This window comes from Lagenorhynchus albirostris, chromosome 4 (genome assembly GCF_949774975.1).
Source record: "Lagenorhynchus albirostris chromosome 4, mLagAlb1.1, whole genome shotgun sequence".
Taxonomy (NCBI): domain Eukaryota; kingdom Metazoa; phylum Chordata; class Mammalia; order Artiodactyla; family Delphinidae; genus Lagenorhynchus; species Lagenorhynchus albirostris.
The window spans coordinates 41,136,501-41,156,509 of NC_083098.1; the positions used below are offsets into that span (position 1 = coordinate 41,136,501).

Genomic DNA, 20,009 nt, shown 5'->3' on the forward strand with positions numbered 1-20,009 from the left:
TATAGAACTCCAGGGCCTGCAACCAGTGACTCAATGCAGGCAGTTACCCTTCTAGCTCTTGTGGAGCTAGCTCTGTCCATCATCTTCATGACTTGCTTTCTGGGCCTCATTCTTTACTATTAAAATCATGCATTGGTTTGTGACCTTTAGTCTTTTTTCTTTTTTTTTTTTTGGTGACCTTTAGTCTTTAAGCCAGAAGAGAGAAAAGTTGGGTCAGGTGTTTATTCCCAGGACAAGGAAGATGGGATATAATGCTAGGCCAGCCCTGGGTCACACAGCCACATTCATGTTGCCAAAAGAAAGACCATGAAAAACCAATAGCCACTACTGCCCAGTACAGGCTCTGACTCGAGCCCATTGTCAGTGGCCCAGACATGCACAGACCAACCATGAAAATGACCCCTGAAATATTGGAGATCCTAAAAAGGACAAGACAATGCCATAGTCCGTGGTAAGGCCCTGTCTGGGAACCATGGATTGGAGAGATTCCATTTGGCCAATATATTTCATGGAGTCTGGGAATTCATCTTATTATAGCCAAGGTCCAGTGTCTTAGTCCACTGGCAAAAAAAAGGGTCACATTGAATTTTTCCATTATAGATTTCACTTGTTCCCTAACTGCTTGACAGTTGGAAAAAAGTTATTAGCAGAGCCATGAAGACCAGGGATGACATGGAAAATAGCTGTCCATTTCATGGACTCATGACCAAGGTTAAATTACAATAACAAAAAAGGTCAGAGCTTTTTATTTACTGCTACTTTCTGTGATTTATGGGCAGATTTTTGTTTTTAACCTTTCAAAGAAGGAATGATTTGTCAAGTTCATGAAAACCACATGTACTCATACTCATTAATCTTAGTGCCGAGGGTGAGTCTAGATCTTAGACCATATACATATGGATTGAGATCAAGATTAGTCAGACTTGACTTTTGGAAGATGTAACAGTGTGCTCCCTGTAAATATGTGTATCGACATTGATGTTACCCTAGTAATTCTCCCAAAGAAGTCCTACGGAGGGTTCCCTAAGAACTTGGCCTGGGTACCATTCACAACTGCTCAGGGATGTACTCACAGCTGGTCACTTGGTCTTTGGCACTTCTTTATGGAGGGCCTTGTATGTGCTAAGTGCCAGAAGAAATTGTGTAGGATTGTGTGTAAGCCTGATACTGCCTACATAGAGCCTGGTTTAGGGCTCTCCCCTCAAGTAAGGAAGCAGCTCACATTTAAATTTAAATTGAGATCCAATATTAAAGGTGTAGGGTGTAGAGAAGTGAAGATAAAACTAACCATTTACCTGGTTGATGTCTCCCTGAGACAAAGGAGAGTATAGAGGGCAGGTACTCTGCTCTTGGTTCAGACAGACTTGGGTTTGGCTCTTAGCAAAGACACTCGCTAACCTTGTGACACTGGGGAATTAGTTAACTTCTTTAAACCTTTGTTTTCTCAACTGTAAAATGGTCCTAATAATAATACAAACCCTATAAGGGTCGTTTGATGTGTTTTAATAAGATAATCCAAGTAAGACATTTAGCGTTGTGTGGGAACATTGCTTTAAAACCACTAGAGTAGTTGTAATAATCTTAGGAGTTGTGATTTTTTTGGTCCCTTGGGGTCTCCTTCCTACCGCGCACTCAACCTTTCCCAAGTGTTGTATAAAGAGCAAATCAACACCACCACCTAGGGACAACATGGGCAGAGGCTTTAGAACTAGGCTGACCTGGGTTTATATGCAGGATTTAACTCTCAGAGAGCCAGTTCCTCAACTGTAAAATGAGATGCTAATACATTTTATGAGGATTAGAGATAATATATTTAAATGTGTGACAGATAATAAGCTCCACTGTAGTTTGGCTCTAAAAATTCCCCCCCTGGCCATCTTTACCAGCTCAGTCATAGTGATGGTATAAGTGAGGAGCTCTAGAAGACAAATCTCAGCTGTCCTTGGTGTCAGTTTTAGCCTCATTCTTACTGGCCCTGAGCCGGACTTCATTGCTTTAAGTCTGGCCTGAGTTCCTTCAAACCAAGGAAGCCCTGAAAATGGGCACTGAAAACGGGCACTGTTGTTTAGAAGTACACTCTTCATAGAACTCATCCTGCCATGGGTGCCAGTTAAGAAGTAAGATAGAGAGCTATCTCAGCTCCACCGAGAGTGGATGTGTAAGAATTAGCAAGGCACACTAACATGGTTGTGATTTTGTATCCAGACTGGCAAGAAACATTTGCAAATAGAAGATTCCTTTGATATAGAAGAAATGATGTTCCAAGGTCAAAGTTTCTTGAGGAAAGTTCTCTCCACTTCCACCTGTACTGGAAAGCTACAAATCAATAAAAAGTCTGCATTTCCCCAAGTTACTGATTCTTCACATTGCAGATTCTTCCCCTGATACCATTTCACACAGGTTCCTATTCAGGAGAGAAAAAAGTTGGGGGAAATTTAAAAGCACTGACATCTGCTGACATTCTCCCTGCTTGTGTCTTGCAGCCTACTTCTGCTTCCTCCTGACTGCTCTGGGTGTGACAGCTGGTGCCCATCGCTTGTGGAGCCACAGGTCCTACAAGGCCAAGCTGCCCCTGAGGATATTTCTGGCCGCTGCCAACTCCATGGCTTTCCAGGTGGGGATGGAGGGTCCTTGCTGCTGTAGGGACCTAGAGCAGGTGGCAGTGTGGGAGGAGGCATAGATGTGCTCCCAGTGGGGTGGACATCCTCCATGCCCACTCTAGGCCCAAGCACTCCCTGCCTGTGTCAACTTTTTATTCTTGTAGCTTTAGATACTATAAAATGTTCCTGGGGACCTTAGAGCACCAAGGCATGCTGAACTACAGAGGAGGTAAGGAAATTCCTCCCTCCAGAGTCCATGCCCTAAACATGACCTGAAACCCTCAACATCTGTCTAGCTCTGATGAGGGCCAAGTTCTGTGCTGAGCATGCTCTATGCATATCACCTTTGATCCTCACAGTAACCCCACAAGCTAGGTGTTATGCATGCCCCCATTTTACAGATGAGGAAACTAAGGCTTAATGAAGTTAAAGAACTTACCTAATTATCTGGCTAAAAATGGTACATCCAGATAGGCAAACGCAGTTCTGACTCTAAAGCCACTGCTTCTACAACACGTATTCCTGAGGTCACCCTTTAAGGTTGTGGTGAAAAGTCTATTATTCAATGTGGATTTGGAAGACTCAAGATTTAAGTCTTACTCTGATGGTTGCTAGCTGTGACTCACTCATCTCCAGTTTCTTCATCTGTAAAAATAAGAATATGACTTTATTTTCAGAGTTGTTATGAAATCATGATAAAAATGTAAATGGGGTCACAACTGTACTAGGATTGGGCCATATCCTTGAGGAGTGTGCCAGTCCTAGGCCATTTCCCACCACCTTGGACACTTTCTGAGCTGCTGGAATTTTGGTTTGATCATGAATCTCTGTTTTCCCAATTCCTCATCTGATCCAGGCAGGGTGGGTGAGAACAATTTGTTTTCAGAATTTCTGCCAGTGTTATGAGGGCAGATGATTCAAGTCCTGTGTATTTTCACCCATTAGGAAGAAATGGAAACTCCCAAAACTGCTTTAGGGTCCAGGGAAACAGGCGACTCAAGAGCCTCTCTGTGACCCTCAGACGTGCAGGTCAGGTGGTCACCTCTGCAACAGGCCTCCCATCCCTACAAGACAGCCTGACTCTGAGCATTTGGCTAAGTTGCCCTGTGTCTAAGAATTCATTTCCCAATTTTAGGCTTCCCTCCTGTCTGAGCATACATAAAGCAAAAAGGATCTAGCACAGTACATCACTCGGGATCACAGTTCATATTATGAATATCTACCGGATAATTCAAGCACAGTTGGGAATAGGCACCAGGGTCCTAGGAGGAAGCTGTTTGCACAAAGGAGCAGCTGGCAGATTCTCGTTTTCATGTTCTTTTGTTGGCAATGGGAACTATGCTACACTTTATTTTGACTTCAACAATCTTAGTTCAGTGTTGTGCTTTATTTATCATAACAATGGATTATGATAATGATAAGTTAGAAATTCATTAATTTAGGTCTTAGATGCTATTTAGGACTTAACTCAGTAATTTTCACTTATTTTGTTCAAGCAGTTTATTATTTTTAGCCTTCAAGTACACGCTCATGTAGTTATAAAGCACCTCTATTGCCAGAATTTTTTCCGACATATATAACTTGAACTTGAGAACCTAAACCTCTTTTCCAAATGAAACTGTTTGTTTATAACTCAATTTTTGAGAACCTAAGTTTCCTTTACAAAACATCACATAACAGAACATCACACTGTGATTTTAAATTTATTTTGGGGGGAAAGTATATTGTGGAGGAAAGTATCCAGGTCATTGAATAAATTCAGGCCATTTGCTGGATATAGGCTTTTGTGCACATCTTTGTTCCTTCATCTGCAAAAATTGGGGGGAGCTAATAATATTTACCTCACATGGTTACTGGGAGGATGAAATAATGAATAATACATGCCTAGCTTATAGTGGCACTCAGTGAATATCGTTCCCCTCTTCTTTATGAGATTTGGCATACCACCTCATTCCTTTCTGTATTTTTGTGCCTATCATATAGAAAATACTCAGTGATTGTTAAGTGAATGAATAGTTTTATAAAGTATTTTCATAAATCATCAAATTTGAACTAAGCATGCTTCCTCCAGGCCCACATTTGTAGTGGATTTTTTTTCATTAATTCATCAAATATTTATTGAGCACCTACTATGTGGCAGGCACTGAATTAGGCATAGTGGGCACAATGATTTGCAAACACAGTCACATCCTTACCTTCATGGAGGCTTCCATCTAATGGGATATTAGATTTTCCACAGTTTCCCAGTGGAAATCGTGCTTTATGGGTCTGCAGTTTTATAACAATGTCACTTAGACCTAGATGAGAGCTATCTGTAAGATCAGCAAAGGGCCAGCTTCCATAAAATGCCTGTATCAGAGGGAAATAATTCAGTCAATTCAGATCATTTAACCCTAGGAAGAGAACCGCCTGGGAGAGTAAAAAATGTGCTGTGATCTGCCAGTCTAGGGTACTGACCTACAACCCTGACTTAATGCAGAGTCATTGATTCAGGTTACCTTTGATATCCCCTTGGGTTTTTAAAGATAGTTTAAAAGGTTCTCTTCCACTTTCTTCCATCAGAATGGTCATGCCTTTGGCCAAAATGGACCAAGTCATGCCATGGTTATCTCTGAGGATCAGCAGGGCTTTTGCTAGCTGCTGCAAACAAGATCTTGATCATTAAGAGCAGTGGTCTTTTTGGCACCAGGGACTGGTTTGTGGAAGACAGTTTTTCCACAGATGAGGGGGAGCGTGCATGGTTCAGGTGGTAATGCCAGCAATGGGGAGCCATGGAGAGTGGCAAACGAAGCTTCGCTCGCTGGCCCCCTGCTCACCTCCTGCTGTGTGGCCTCATTCCTAACAGGCTGGGGACTGGTAGCAGTGGATGGGGACCCCTGATTAAGAGCAGTTTTAAAATTGGGACTGAAACATTTGAACTTCCCTTTTCTCTTTGTTCTGTAGAGGACGTATGTATGGCTCAGAGGGCAATAGTGGGCAAGGTGAGGTACTTTTAGTCTGAAAAGATGATGATGGGGCAGGAATGCCAGACAAGGAGCTGTAATAATCCTCTGTCCCCTCCACACCCTTGCATTCAGCAAAGACCTCCTGAATTCCTCTCTCACCTGTTCTCCTTCCTTACCAGTAGGTTGCAAGTCAACCCGAAAGCTGCTTGCAGACTTCTTGTAATTTTCTCCTAGTCAAATATGGACCCAGGTAAGGGATTCCTGCCATCCAGTGGTCTCCAAGAGTTCAGTTTTCACAAAGTAGCCAGGACTTTGGATTTGTGTTGTCATGCTCATGCACACACCCCTGCTGGCTGCAGCTGGGTCTCTTGTGAAGTCAGTCCAACCAAAAGCACCAGTAGATGCTTCAGCCTCCTCCCTTACTGTCCACATTTACTCATCAGATCCTAGTAAAGAGGCATTGGATTTCAAGCTGTAAGGGAGCTAAAGAAATTTAGTCTCTTAGTCCCCTTTGTTTTATAGAAGGATAAAGAGAGGCCCAAAGAATGTCAGTGACTTGTCAAAAGTCACACAGCTAGTTAGTGGATAGACCAGACTGAAACCTAAGTCTCCTGACCACAGCCCCCCACCCCCACCCCACGCATCTTTTGGCTTACCCATGGATGTTCTTATGTGATGCCCAACCGTGTGATTTGTAGACAACTTTTAATTTGGTCTCGTTCTTTATCCACCCTGACATCCCTGTTTTTAACTGGTGTATTTAGACCATTCACATTTAAAGTGATTATTGATATAGGTGAATTAATATCTACCATGTTTCTGTTTGCTATTCATTGCCCTTGTTCTTTGTTTCTTTTTTTTTGTCTTTCACTCTTTTTCTGTCTTCGCTGGTTTTATTTGAGCATTTTATATGATTCTATTTTCTTTCCTCTCTTGACATGTCAATTATACATCTTTTCAAATTCTTTTTAGTGGTTGCTCTAGAGTTTGCAAAATACGTTTAGAACTAGTCCAAGTCCACTCTCAAATAACGCTGTACCACTTCAGGTACTGCACTAGTATTCCCACTTCCTCTTTCCTGTCCCTTATGACATTGCTGTCATTCATTTCACATATCCATAAGCTATAATCACCAAATTCATATTTGCTATTATTATCTCAAGCCAACTGTTATCTATTAGATCAATTAAGAATAAGAAACTTGAAGATTTTATTTTACCTTCATTTATTCATTCTCTAACACTCTTCTTTCTTTATGTAACTCTAAGTTTCCAACTTATGCTATTTTCCTTCTCTCTAAAGAATTTCTATCATTTCTTGCCAGGCAGGTCTACTGGTGACAAATTTCCTCAATTTTTGTTTGTCTAAGAAAGTCTTTATTTCTTCTTCACTTTTGAAGAATAACTTTGCTGAGTACAGAATTCAAGGATGTGTGTTTTTCTTTCAACATTTAAAATAATTTACTCCACTTTCTTCTTGCTTATATGTTTCTTAAGAGAAATCTGGTGTAATTCTTATCCTCACTCCTGTATAGGTAAGGTGTTTTTTTCTCCCTTTGGTTTCTTTCAAGATTTTCTTTTTGTCTTCAGGTTGAATATGATATGCCTAAATATAGATTTTTTGCTATTTATCCTGCTTGGTACTCTCTGACCTTCCTGGATCTGTGGTTTGGTGTCTGTCATTAATTTTAGAAACATTTCTTTCAGCCGTTATTACTTCAGATATTTCTACTGTTTGTTTGTTCCTCCTTCCCTCTTGCCCACTCTCCTTTTCTCTCTCTCTTTCCCTCCCTCCTTCTTTCTTTCCTTCCTTCCATACTTCTTTCTTTCTCCTTTGGGTATTCCCATTACACACAACTTATACCTTTTATAATGGTCCTACAGTTCCTAGATATTCTGTTCCATCTTTTCTCTTCACATTTCAGTTTGGGAAGTTGCTATTGATAGCAACTTAGTCTTCAATTCAGTGATTCTTTCCTTAGCCATGTCCAGTCTAGTGATGAGCCCATCAAAAACATTTTTCATTTGTTACAGTTTTTCTGACTTCTAGCAGTTTCTTCTCATTCTTTCTTAGAGTTTCCATCACTCTGCTTATATTACCCATCTGTTCTGGCATGTTGTCCACTTTTTCTATTAGAGCCCTTAGCATATCAATCATAATTGTTTTATTTATTTATTTTTAAAATTTATTTATTTTTGACTGAGTTGGGTCTTCGTTGCTGTGCGCAGGCTTTCTCTAGTTGCAGCAGGTGGGAGCTACTCTTCGTTGTGGTGCACGGGCTTCTCACTGAGGTGGCTTCTCTTGTTGCAGAGCATGAGCTCTAGGTGTGTGGGCTTCAGTAGTTTTGGCACGTGGGCTCTGTAGTTGTGGCTTGCAGGCTCTAGAGCACAGGCTCAGTAGTTGTGGTGCACGGGCTTAGTTACTCCATGGCATGTGGGATCTTCCAGACCAGGGCTTAAACCCATGTCCCCTGCATTGGCAGGCAGATTCTTAACCACTGTGCCACCAGGGAAGTCCACCATAATTGTTTTAAATTACCAGTCTGATAACTCCAACATCTCTCTCGTATCTGAGTCTGGTTCTGATGCTTGCTTTTTCTTTTAAGATGGTAATTTTTTTGCCTTTTGGCATACTTTGTAATTTTTTGTTCAAAGCTGGACATGATGTACTGGGTAACAGGAACTGAGGAAATAAGCTTTAGTGTGAGGTTTTATGCTTATCTGGCTAGAAATTAGGCTGTGTTACCTTGTGCTATAGCTGTAGTGGTTTCCTCTAGTGGCCTTGTTTTTGTCCTTCCTTCGCTGTCTCTGGGCTTTCCTAGAGGCTTCTTCTTAAACAGGAGTTAAGGCTTTTAGTTCTTTCAGTCAAATCTCCTGTTATTGTACAGGAGCCCTATTGACATGGAGGTGAGGGGGAACATCCTCAGTCCTGTGACTAGGTCTCAGTCTTTTGTTGAGCTGGAGCTGAGTATTTACCTCCCCCCAGGTTAATCAGGCTTCGGTAAAACCCCAGTTGATTAAGCTCTGGTAAAATCATTTCTCTTGAGGACAGATCTTGCTAAGGGGAACAGAGAAATCTACCTTGAATTTCAAAATGGTTACTTTTCTCCCCCTCCTGCTGGAAGAGCAAGGGGATTTTTGTCAGTTGATCATAGTGAGAACCTGGTAGGGATCCTGGAGGTAAAATTCATGAAAGTGTCGGGGCGCCTGGACTGCCCCCAGGAGCTTTTAACTCTCAAGCTTGTCCATGCTAAACCTCCAGCAATTCATCAATTACACCTTAAAGTATTCCTACCCATCCTGGCACCAGCTGCAGACTTTTCCTCTTGGACCTCTGCTCCTGCTAGACTGTGATTCTCCGTAACTGCCTGTCCATCTCTCTAGTTTTTGGTGCAGCAGTTTGCCCCATGACCTCAATTCTCTGATAGATCTAAGAAGACTTGTTGATTTTCAGTTTATTTGGCTTTTTTTTCTTGTTGCAAGGATGGAAGTAAATACTTCCAAGCGCTTTACATGTCAGACTGGAAAATGGAAATTACCGTGTGATTCATAAATACATCAAGTGAAACACAGGGTTATGGGCCATGAACTTTGGCAGGTATATAACAACAAAACAGCAACAATTATTGAGCCCTAACTACATACCAGCACTTCATTATGTATTTCAGTGATCTGACAATACCCGTACAAAGTAGATACTGTCATTTTCCTCGTTTGATAGATGAAAGAAAGAGACTACGTAACCTGTCCAAGGACATACAGATTTAAGACTAAGACATATAGAAGGGGGATGCACGTGCAGGCAGCTTGACTCCAGAGGACACACTCTCACTGCAATGCCCTAATGCCTGTCCCAGGATCAAAGTGTCTATTTGTCTTTTCATTTGGTAAATACGTGAATTAAGCATCATTCCCAGCACTGGAGAAAAAGATGGACAAGGTCCTTATCCTCATTAATGTGTATATTCCAGTGGGAGAGAGAGCAAATAAATAAGCAAACGAATAAACAAGTTTATTCAGAGAGAGAGAAGAAGGTGAAGAATTTTTTTTTTTTTTTTTTTTGCGGTACGCGGGCCTCTCACTGTTGTGGCTTCTCCCGTTGCGGAGCACAGGCTCCGGACGCGCAGGCTCAGTGGCCATGGCTCACGGACCCAGCCGCTCCGTGGCATGTGGGATCCTCCAGGACTGGGGCACGAACCCGTGTCCCCTGCATTGGCAGACGGACTCTCAACCACTGCACCACCAGGGAAGCCCAAAGATGAAGAATTTAAACACAGTGATAAAGAATGCCAGAGAGGGCGGCTTCTTTAGAGAGGATGATCAGGGAAGATGTCGCTGAGGAGGTGACATTAGAGCTGAGACCTAAGGGAGGGAACAGGTATGGGAAGAGCATTCCAGACAGAAGGAGGAGCTGGAAGTGGGAACAAGTATGTTGCGTTCAAGGAGGAGCAAGATGGCCCATGTGGCTGGTCCAAGGGAGTGAGGGAGAAGATGGTCACAGGAGAGGCCCGAGAGCGGGGCAGGGCCACACCAGTGCAGGGCTCTGTCAGGCATAGCAAGCAGTTTGCATATTATTTTAAAAGTCCTGGAAAGGAACTGCAAGATTTTAGGCAGGGGAGCGACATGCCTCATGCATTTCAATGGCAAAAGTGAGCCTCAGACCACCGTCATGAGACCTGGGAGATGTTGTACCAGATTCAGGATGGTGGACCCACCCCCAAGCCTGGGTCTCCATGGGGAGAGCCTGTTGAGGAGGGAGACTGCATGTTGAGGCAGTGCCCTCGAGGACAGCTCAGGGTGTTAGCAGCAGCGTGGAGTGGCAGTTGGTTAGAAGGAGAAAAAGACATGCTGCGGACTCAAGAATCCTTGCATGGCATCCCGTGCAGGTCTGACTCTCAGGGCAGAGATCCTGTTTCAGGGTGTGCCGTCTTCCCTAACAACCACCCTAAGCTTCAGATGTACAGCCCTTCTTCCGCATGGCAGAAACAGGTTCACCTTCCTCTGGCAAGATGGGTGGATGTGGTTGGTTTCCTCCTGCTGTGTCAACAGGCGGCGGCAGAAGTGGTCCTGACCCTGATGCCCCGAGAAGTCTTCCTGGTGTGGTTTTGGAAGATGACTTGCACACCTGCCTCACATCATCTCCTTCCACAGCATCTTGCCCTCCTGGGCACATTTGGAGTCAAGTAGAAAGGACAAATAGCTTGGCTGTCTCTGAGCTCTGGTGATACATGGATTCATCAAAGCGTTGTTGTATACATGCTGCTTTGTGACTCCATCAGTATTGCGGGATACTCTGACAGATGACGGGGTGGAGGTGGGAAGCAGGAGAGAGAAGAAACTCTCCCGGGGCTGCTGCATGAGGCCCAGCATTTTCCCTCTGTGCCTGCCTGGTAGGATTAACCACACTTCCTACCAATAAAAATGTCCCTTTTAAAGTAGAGATTAAGATGGCTCCACCCCCCTAAGATGCTTCACCTCCTCCTTTGTTGTGGGTCTAGGTCAGTGGAAGCAGGTGACATGAGTGAACCACCTCAAGGGAACGAAAAGGTGATAGCCTGGGGTGTCCTGAGAAGAGAGAGCAATTCTGTAGATGGACATGCCAACCAGTAGGGCTAGTCCCTCTCTCATGTTGCCCTCCCCAAATATAACAGAGACTCTTTATACAAATCTTACCCTCTTTGTAGTACAATGGATGAATTCCTTGATTAAATTTAATCAAGGTGATTAAATTTTGTAAACAAAAAATGATATACTTTAAAGGCATACAGAGAGTTTTTATTGAAAGAAATACTTGGTGAGGACTTCCGGGAAGATGGCGGAAGAGTAAGACGCGGAGATCACCTTCCTCTCCACAGATACACCAGAAATACATCTACGCGTGGAACAACTCCTCCGGAGCACCTACTGAACGCTGGCAGAAGACCTCAGACCTCCCAAAAGGCAAGGAACCCCCCACGTACCTGGTTAGGGCAAAAGAAAAAACTAAACAGAGACAAAAGGATAGGGACGGGTCCTGCACCAGCGGGAGAGAGCTGTGAAGGAGGAAAAGTGTCCACACACTAGGAAGCCCCTTCGCGGGTGGAGACTTCGGGAGGCGGAGTGGGGGAGCTTGGGAGCCGCGGAGGAGAGCACAGCAACAGGGGTGCGGAGGGCAAAGCGGACAGATTCCAGCGCAGAGGATCGGGGCCGACCGGCACTCACCAGCCGAGAGGCTTGTCTGCTCGCCCGCCGGGGCGGGTGGGGCTGGGAGCTGAGGCTCCGGCTTTTGTCGGAGCGCCGGGACAGGACTGAAGTTGGCGGCGTGAACACAGCCTGCAGGGCGTTGGTGCGCCGCGGCTGGCCGGGAGAGAGTCCGGGGAGGGGTCTGGACCTGCCGAAGAGGCAAGAGACTTTTACGTCCCTCTTTGTTTCCTGGTGCACGAGGAGAGGGGATTAAGAACGCTGCTTGAGAGAGCTCCAGGGACGGGCGCGAGCCGCGGCTAAGCGTGCGGAGCCCAGAGACGGACATGGGACGCTAAGGCCGCTGCTGCCGCAGCCAGGAGGCCTGTGTGCGAACACAGGTCACTAGCCACACGCCCTTCCGGGGAGCCTGTGCAGCCCGCCACTGCCAGGGTCCCGGGATCCGGGGACGGCTCCCCCGGGAGAGCGCTCGGCTCGCCTCAGGCTGCAGCGTCACGCCGGCCTCTGCCGCTGCAGGCCCGCCCCGCACTCCGTGACCCTCCCTACCCCCCGGCCTGGGTGAGCCAGAGCCTCCGAATCAGCGGCTCCTTTAACCCCGTCCTGTCTGAGCAAAGAACAGACGCCCTCCGGCGACCTACACGCACAGGCGGGGCCAAATCTAATGCTGAGCCCCTGGGAACTGTGAGAACAAAGAAGAGAAAGGGAAATCTCTCCCAGCAGCCTCAGAAGCAGCGGATTAAAGCTCCACAATCAACTTGATATACCCTGCATCTGTGGAATACTTGAATAGACAACGAATCATCCCAAATTAAGGAGCCCTGTGGATGAAAGGCTCTTGGTGCTGCAGCCAGGAGTCAGTGCTGTGCCTCTGAGGTGGGAGAGCCAACTTCAGGACACTGGTCCACAAGAGGCCTCCCAGCTGCACATAATATCAAAAGCAAAAATCTCGGAGAGATCTCCATCTCAACGCCAGCACCCAGCTTCACTCAACGACCAGCAAGCTACAGTGCTGGACATCCTATGCCAAACAACTAGCAAGACAGGAACACAACCCCACCCATTAGCAGAGAGGCTGCCCAAAATCATAATAAGTCTACAGACACCCCAAAACACACCACCAGACGTGGACCTGCCCACCAGAAAGACAAGATCCAGCCTCATCCACCAGAACACAGGCACTAGTACCCTCCACCAGGAAGCCTACACAACCCACTGAACCAACCTTAGCCACTGGGGACAGACACAAAAAACAACAGGAACTACGAACCTTCAGCCTGCAAAAAAGGAGACCCCAAACACAGTAAGATAAGCAAAATGAAAAGACAGAAAAACACACAGCAGATGAAGGAGCAAGATAAAAACCCACCAGACCTAACAAATGAAGAGGAAATAGGCAGTCTACCTGAAAAAGAATTCAGAATAATGATAGTAAGGTTGATCCGAAATCTTGGAGATAGAATGGACAATAGAATGGACAAATCGCAAGAATCAGTTAACAAGGACCTAGAAGAACTAAAGATGAAACAAGCAACGATGAACAACACAATAAATGAAATTAAAAGTACTCTAGATGGGATCAATAGCAGAATAACTGAGGCAGAAGAACGGATAAGTGACCTGGAAGATAAAATAGTGGAAATAACTACTGCAGAGCAGAAAAAAGAAAAAAGAATGAAAAGAACTGAGGACAGTCTCAGAGACCTCTGGGACAACATTAAACGCACCAACATTCGAATTATAGGGGTTCCAGAAGAAGAAGAGAAAAAGAAAGAAAAAAATGAGAAAATATTTGAAGAGATTATAGTTGAAAACTTCCCTAATATGGGAAAGGAAATAGTTAATCAAGTCCAGGAAGCACAGAGAGTCCCATACAGGAAAAATCCAAGGAGAAATACGCCAAGACACATATTAATCAAACTGTCAAAAATTAAATACAAAGAAAACATATTAAAAGCAGCAAGGGAAAAACAACAAATAACACACAAGGGAATCCCCATAAGGTTAACAGCTGATCTTTCAGCAGAAACTCTGCAAGCCAGAAGGGAGTGGCAGGACATATTGAAAGTGATGAAGGAGAAAAACCTGCAACCAAGATTACTCTACCCAGCAAGGATCTCATTCAGATTTGATGGAGAAATTAAAACCTTTACAGACAAGCAAAAGCTGAGAGAGTTCAGCACCACCAAACCAGCTCTACAACAACTGCTAAAGGAACTTCTCTAGGCAAGAAACACAAAAGAAGGAAAGGACCTACAATAACGAACCCAAAACAATTAAGAAAATGGGAATAGGAACACACATATCGATAATTACCTTAAATGTAAATGGACTAAATGCTCCCACCAAAAGACACAGATTGGCTGAATGGATACAAAAACAAGACCCATATATTTGCTGTCTACAAGAGACCCACTTCAGACCTAGAGACACATACAGACTGAAAGTAAGGGGATGGAAAAAGGTATTTCATGCAAATGGAAACCAAAAGAAAGCTGGAGTAGCAATTCTCATATCAGACAAAATAGACTTTAAAACAAAGACTATTAGAAGAGACAAAGAAGGACACTACATAATGATCAAGGGATCGATCCAAGAGGAAGATATAACAATTGTAAATATTTATGCACCCAACATAGGTGCACCTCAATACATAAGGCAAATACTGACAACCATAAAAGGGGAAATCGACAGTAACACATTCATAGTAGGGGACTTTAACACCCCACTTTCACCAATGGACAGATCATCCAAAATGAAAATAAATAAGGAAACACAAGCTTTAAATGATACATTAAACGAGATGGAGTTAATTGATATTTATAGGACATTCCATCCAAAAACAACAGAATACACATTTTTCTCAAGTGCTCATGGAACATTCTCCAGGATAGATCATATCTTGGGTCACAAATCAAGCCTTGGTAAATTTAAGAAAATTGAAATTGTATCAAGTATCTTTTCTGACCACAACGCCATGAGACTAGATATCAATTACAGGAAAAGATCTGTAAAAAATACAAACACATGGAGGCTAAACAATACACTACTTAATAATGAAGTGATCACTGAAGAAATCAAAGAGGAAATCAAAAAATACCTAGAAACAAATGACAATGGAGACACAATGACCCAAAACCTGTGGGATGCAGCAAAAGCAGTTCTAAGGGGGAAGTTGATAGCAATACAAGCCCACCTTAAGAAGCAAGAAACATCTCGAATAAACAACCTAACCTTGCACCTCAAGCAATTGGAGAAAGAAGAACAAAAAAACCCCAAAGCTAGCAGAAGGAAAGAAATCATAAAAATCAGATCAGAAATAAATGAAAAAGAAATGAAGGAAACAATAGCAAAGATCAATAAAACTAAAAGCTGGTTCTTTGAGAAGATAAACAAAATAGATAAACCACTAGCCAGACTCATCAAGAAAAAAAGGGAGAAGACTCAAATCAATAGAATTAGAAATGAAAAAGGAGAGGTAACAACTGACACTGCAGAAATAAAAGAGATCATGAGAGATTACTACAAGAAACTCTATGCCAATAAAATGGACAATCTGGAAGAAATGGACAAATTCTTAGAAATGCACAACCTGCCAAGACTGAATCAGGAAGAAATAGAAAATATGAACAGACCAATCACAAGCACTGAAATTGAAACTGTGATTAAAAATCTTCCAACAAAGAAAAGCCCAGGACCAGATGGCTTCACAGGCGAATTCTATCAAACATTTAGAGAAGAGCTAACACCTATCCTTCTGAAACTCTTCCAAAATATAGCAGAGGGAGGAAAACTCCCAAACTCCTTCTACGAGGCCACCATCACCTTGATACCAAAACCAGACAAGGATGTCACAAAGAAAGAAAACTACAGGCCAATATCACTGATGAACATAGATGCAAAAATCCTCAACAAAATACTAGCAAACAGAATCCAACAGCACATTAAAAGGATCATACACCATGATCAAGTGGGATTTATTCCAGGAATGCAAGGATTCTTCAATATACGCAAATCTATCAATGTGATAAACCATATTAACAAACTGAAGGAGAAAAACCATATGATCATCTCAATAGATGCAGAGAAAGCTTTTGACAAAATTCAACACCCATTTATGATAAAAACCCTGCAGAAAGTAGGCATAGAGGGAACTTTCCTCAACATAATAAAGGCCATATATGACAAGCCCACAGCAAACATCATCCTCAATGGTGAAAAACTGAAAGCATTTCCACTAAGATCAGGAACAAGACAAGGTTGCCCACTCTCACCACTCTTATTCAACATAGTTTTGGAAGTTTTAGCCACAGCAATCAGAGAAGAAAAGGAAATAAAAGGAATCCAAATCGGAAAAGAAGAAGTAAAGCTGTCACTGTTTGCAGATGACATGATCCTATACATAGAGAACCCTAAAGATGCCACCAGAAAACTACTAGAGCTAATCAATGAATTTGGTAAAGTGGCAGGATACAAAATTAATGCACAGAAATCTCTGGCATTCCTATATACTAATGATGAAAAATCTGAAAGTGAAATCAAGAAAACACTCCCATTTACCATTGCAACAAAAAGAATAAAATATCTAGGAATAAACCTACCTAAGGAGACAAAAGACCTGTATGCAGAAAATTATAAGACACTGATGAAAGAAATTAAAGATGATACAAATAGATGGAGAGATATACCATGCTCTTGGATTGGAAGAATCAACATTGTGAAAATGACTCTACTACCCAAAGCAATCTATAGATTCAATGCAATCCCCATCAAACTACCACTGGCATTTTTCACAGAACTAGAACAAAAAATTTCACAATTTGTATGGAAACACAAAAGACCCCGAATAGCCAAAGCAATCTTGAGAACGAAAGAAGGAACTGGAGGAATCAGGCTCCCAGACTTCAGACTATACTACAAAGCTACAGTTATCAAGACGGTATGGTACTGGCACAAAAACAGAAAGACAGATCAATGGAACAGGATAGAAAGCCCAGAGATAAACCCACGCACATATGGTCACCTTATCTTTGACAAAGGAGGCAGAAATGTACAGTGGAGAAAGGACAGCCTATTCAATAAGTGGTGCTGGGAAAACTGGACAGCTACATGTACAAGTATGAGATTAGATCACTCCCTAACACCATACACAAAAATAAGCTCAAAATGGATTAAAGACCTAAATGTAAGGCCAGAAACTATCAAACTCTTAGAGGAAAACATAGGCAGAACACTCTATGACATAAATCACAGCAAGGTCCTTTTTGACCCACCTCCTAGAGAAATGGAAATAAAAACAAAAGTAAACAAATGGGACCTAATGAAACTTCAAAGCTTTTGCACAGCAAAGGAAACCATAAAGAAGACCAAAAGACAACCCTCAGAATGGGAGAAAATATTTGCAAATGAAGCAACGGACAAAGGATTAATCTCCAAAATTTATAAGCAGCTCATGCAGCTTAATAACAAAAAAACAAACAACCCAATCCAAAAATGGGCAGAAGACCTAAATAGACATTTCTCCAAAGAAGATATACAGAGTGCCAACAAACACATGAAAGAATGCTCAACATCACTAATCATGAGAGAAATGCAAATCAAAACTACAATGAGATATCATCTCACACCAGTCAGAATGGCCATCATCAAAAAATCTAGAAACAATAAATGCTGGAGAGGGTGTGGAGAAAAGGGAACCCTCTTACACTGTTGGTGGGAATGTAAATTGATACAGCCACTGTGGAGAACAGTATGGAGGTTCCTTAAAAAGCTACAAATAGAACTACCATATGACCCAGCAATCCCACTACTGGGCATATACCCTGAGAAAACCATAATTCAAAAAGAGTCATGTACCAAAATGTTCATTGCAGCTCTATTTACAATAGCCCAGAGATGGAAACAACCTAAGTGTCCATCATCGGATGAATGGATAAAGAAGATGTGGCACATATATACAATGGAATATTACTCAGCCATAAAAAGAGACGAAATTGAGCTATTTGTAATGAGGTGGATAGACCTAGAGTCTGTCATACAGAGTGAAGTAAGTCAGAAAGAGAGAGACAAATACCGTATGCTAACACATATATATGGAATTTAAAAAAAAATGTCATGAAAAACCTAGGGGTGAAACAGGAATAAAGACACAGACTTACTAGAGAATGGACTTGAGGCTATGGGGAGGGGGAAGGGTAAACGGTGACAAAGCGATAAAGAGGCATGGACATATATACACTACCAAAAGTAAGGTAGTTAGCTAGTGGGAAGCAGCTCGGTGCTTTGTGACCGCCTGGAGGGGTGGGATAGGGAGGGTGGGAGGGAGGGAGACGCAAGCGGGAAGAGATATGGGAATATATGTATATATATAACTGATTCATTTTGTTGTGAAGCTGAAACTAACATACCATTGTAAAGCAATTATACTCCAATAAAGATGTTAAAAAAAAAAAAGAAATACTTGGTAAATAAAGTCGAGGGTATTTTTGCAAACAAATAGCTACCAGATTTTTATATGTTAATTTGGTTCCACACCTATATTGGATGAAAGTTACTCTTATTTAAGATGAATTCCACCTGCAGTCCTGTCAATTTGGAATGTATTCTGAAACATATTATCAAGCTAAATGTTTCATCCTGCCTTCTTTTCACACAGAAGATGTTTAGTAGCGCACAGGCAGGGCATCCCCTTCCCCTTATCCGTGTTCTTCCCCTACTCCCCCCAGCCCCCTAAATCCCTACTCCCCCACCAGTTTCTCCTGGAACCACAGAAGGTTGGAGCTGAGGGACCTTAGAAACTAAGTCTAATCCCTTTTCTAACAACTAAAAAAACTAAGGGCCAAATATCTGTGAATATTTTTGTTTGTTTATTTTTCTACACTGTCTCCAGAAGTGCTTATGGAAGTTGAAGGAGACTGTGTCACAATGCAATTCCTTGACAAACTACTTCTTCCTGTACCTGCCACCAGGTATTTGGGCTGAGCTAGCACGTTGTCACTGCTTATTCTTCATTCCACTGCTATCCTGCCAGACACTCTTATTTTGCTGCTTTCTAGGTTTCCCAACCCACTGATTATTTTGCATTTTGGATGATTTCTCTCCCAGCTGCCTTCATTTGCATTTTTCCTAAATCAGATCTCATTGCGATAATTTCTATTCATATTTCTAACCTCTTTAGATCCATTTGTGTTATTTCTTTGTCCTCAATGATGTCTGCAGCACCTCCTAACTTGGCAGCAACCAAAAATGTTATTAAATGTGTACGCCTTGTTCCCAGTCATTAATGAAGGTGCTAAATAAAGCTAGATCTAACAGATCCATTGGGGCCTTCCAGTAGCTGCCTCCCCCCACCCCATCCCCATAGATATTAGCTGTTTTTCATCTTTGGTTCTTGTTTATTAAGGTTCAAGCTTTTCAGTCATCCTATCCTAGTTCCTACTAGCACCAACCAGAGCTCTTGTCACACAAATGTTTCAAGGATGTTTTTTTACATGCTTTATTAAACTCTAAAGGTACGATAGCTATAGAAGTCATTGAATCAACAATTTTAATTAACGGTAAAATTTATAATTTCATATGCCAGAGGAAATTTTTAGCCTTGCTTTTAAAAACTCTTCTAGAAGACAGACACATTTGATTGTCTTTATGTCTCCTATTTATTCTTCTATAGCTTTTTGTGTAAATCTGCTGGTTAATTCTCTTTGAATTTAAAGGTGCATAAACCATTATGTGCTTGTGAGGAACACAAGTGATATATATGAAATGGCCCTTGTCATGAGGAGCTTATGATCAGATAGAGCAGGCTAGACCTAAGTATAATGGGGAGGGATTCTAACCAGACAATGAGGAGTTAAATTGCTTGAAAGCTTCATACTGATTCTTAGGGCTGCAAAAATAGGAATATGAATTAGGATGTTAAGATAAAGCCTAATGCAGAAGGGAAGTTTTGAGCTGAAAACTCAAAAGGTAAAAAGGATTTGCATAGGCAAGGAAGAAGTGGGGGAACATAGGGAAACATCTGAGCTAAGGTAGAGAGAGAGGAATGATCGTGACATCCTGTGTGGGGTCTCGGAGCAGTAGAAAATCAGTCTGATTGAAGAAAGAATCTGACTGGTGTAACGTCAGTTTGCAAATCCAGTTGACTGTATGGCATCTCTCACTGGGTGTCTCTTAGGCATCTCAAAATCAGTGTGCCCAAAATTAAAGTTGTGACTCTACCCTCTCTCCAAACTACTTCTCTCCTAGTTTTCCCCACCAGAAATATGGGTGTCATCCATGATTTCTCTAGT

General features: G+C 42.4%; 1 protein-coding gene across 2 annotated transcripts in view; it reads left to right on the top strand.

Annotated features, from left to right (window-relative positions):
- SCD5 (stearoyl-CoA desaturase 5) overlaps positions 1-20,009 on the top strand; it is a 163,997-nt gene that overhangs the window by 82,679 nt on the left and 61,309 nt on the right. For both annotated transcript variants that reach the window (XM_060147943.1, XM_060147941.1), the window contains one exon: positions 2,484-2,614. In XM_060147943.1, coding sequence (XP_060003926.1) covers positions 2,484-2,614 — 131 coding nt within the window. The remainder of the gene's footprint in view (positions 1-2,483; positions 2,615-20,009) is intronic.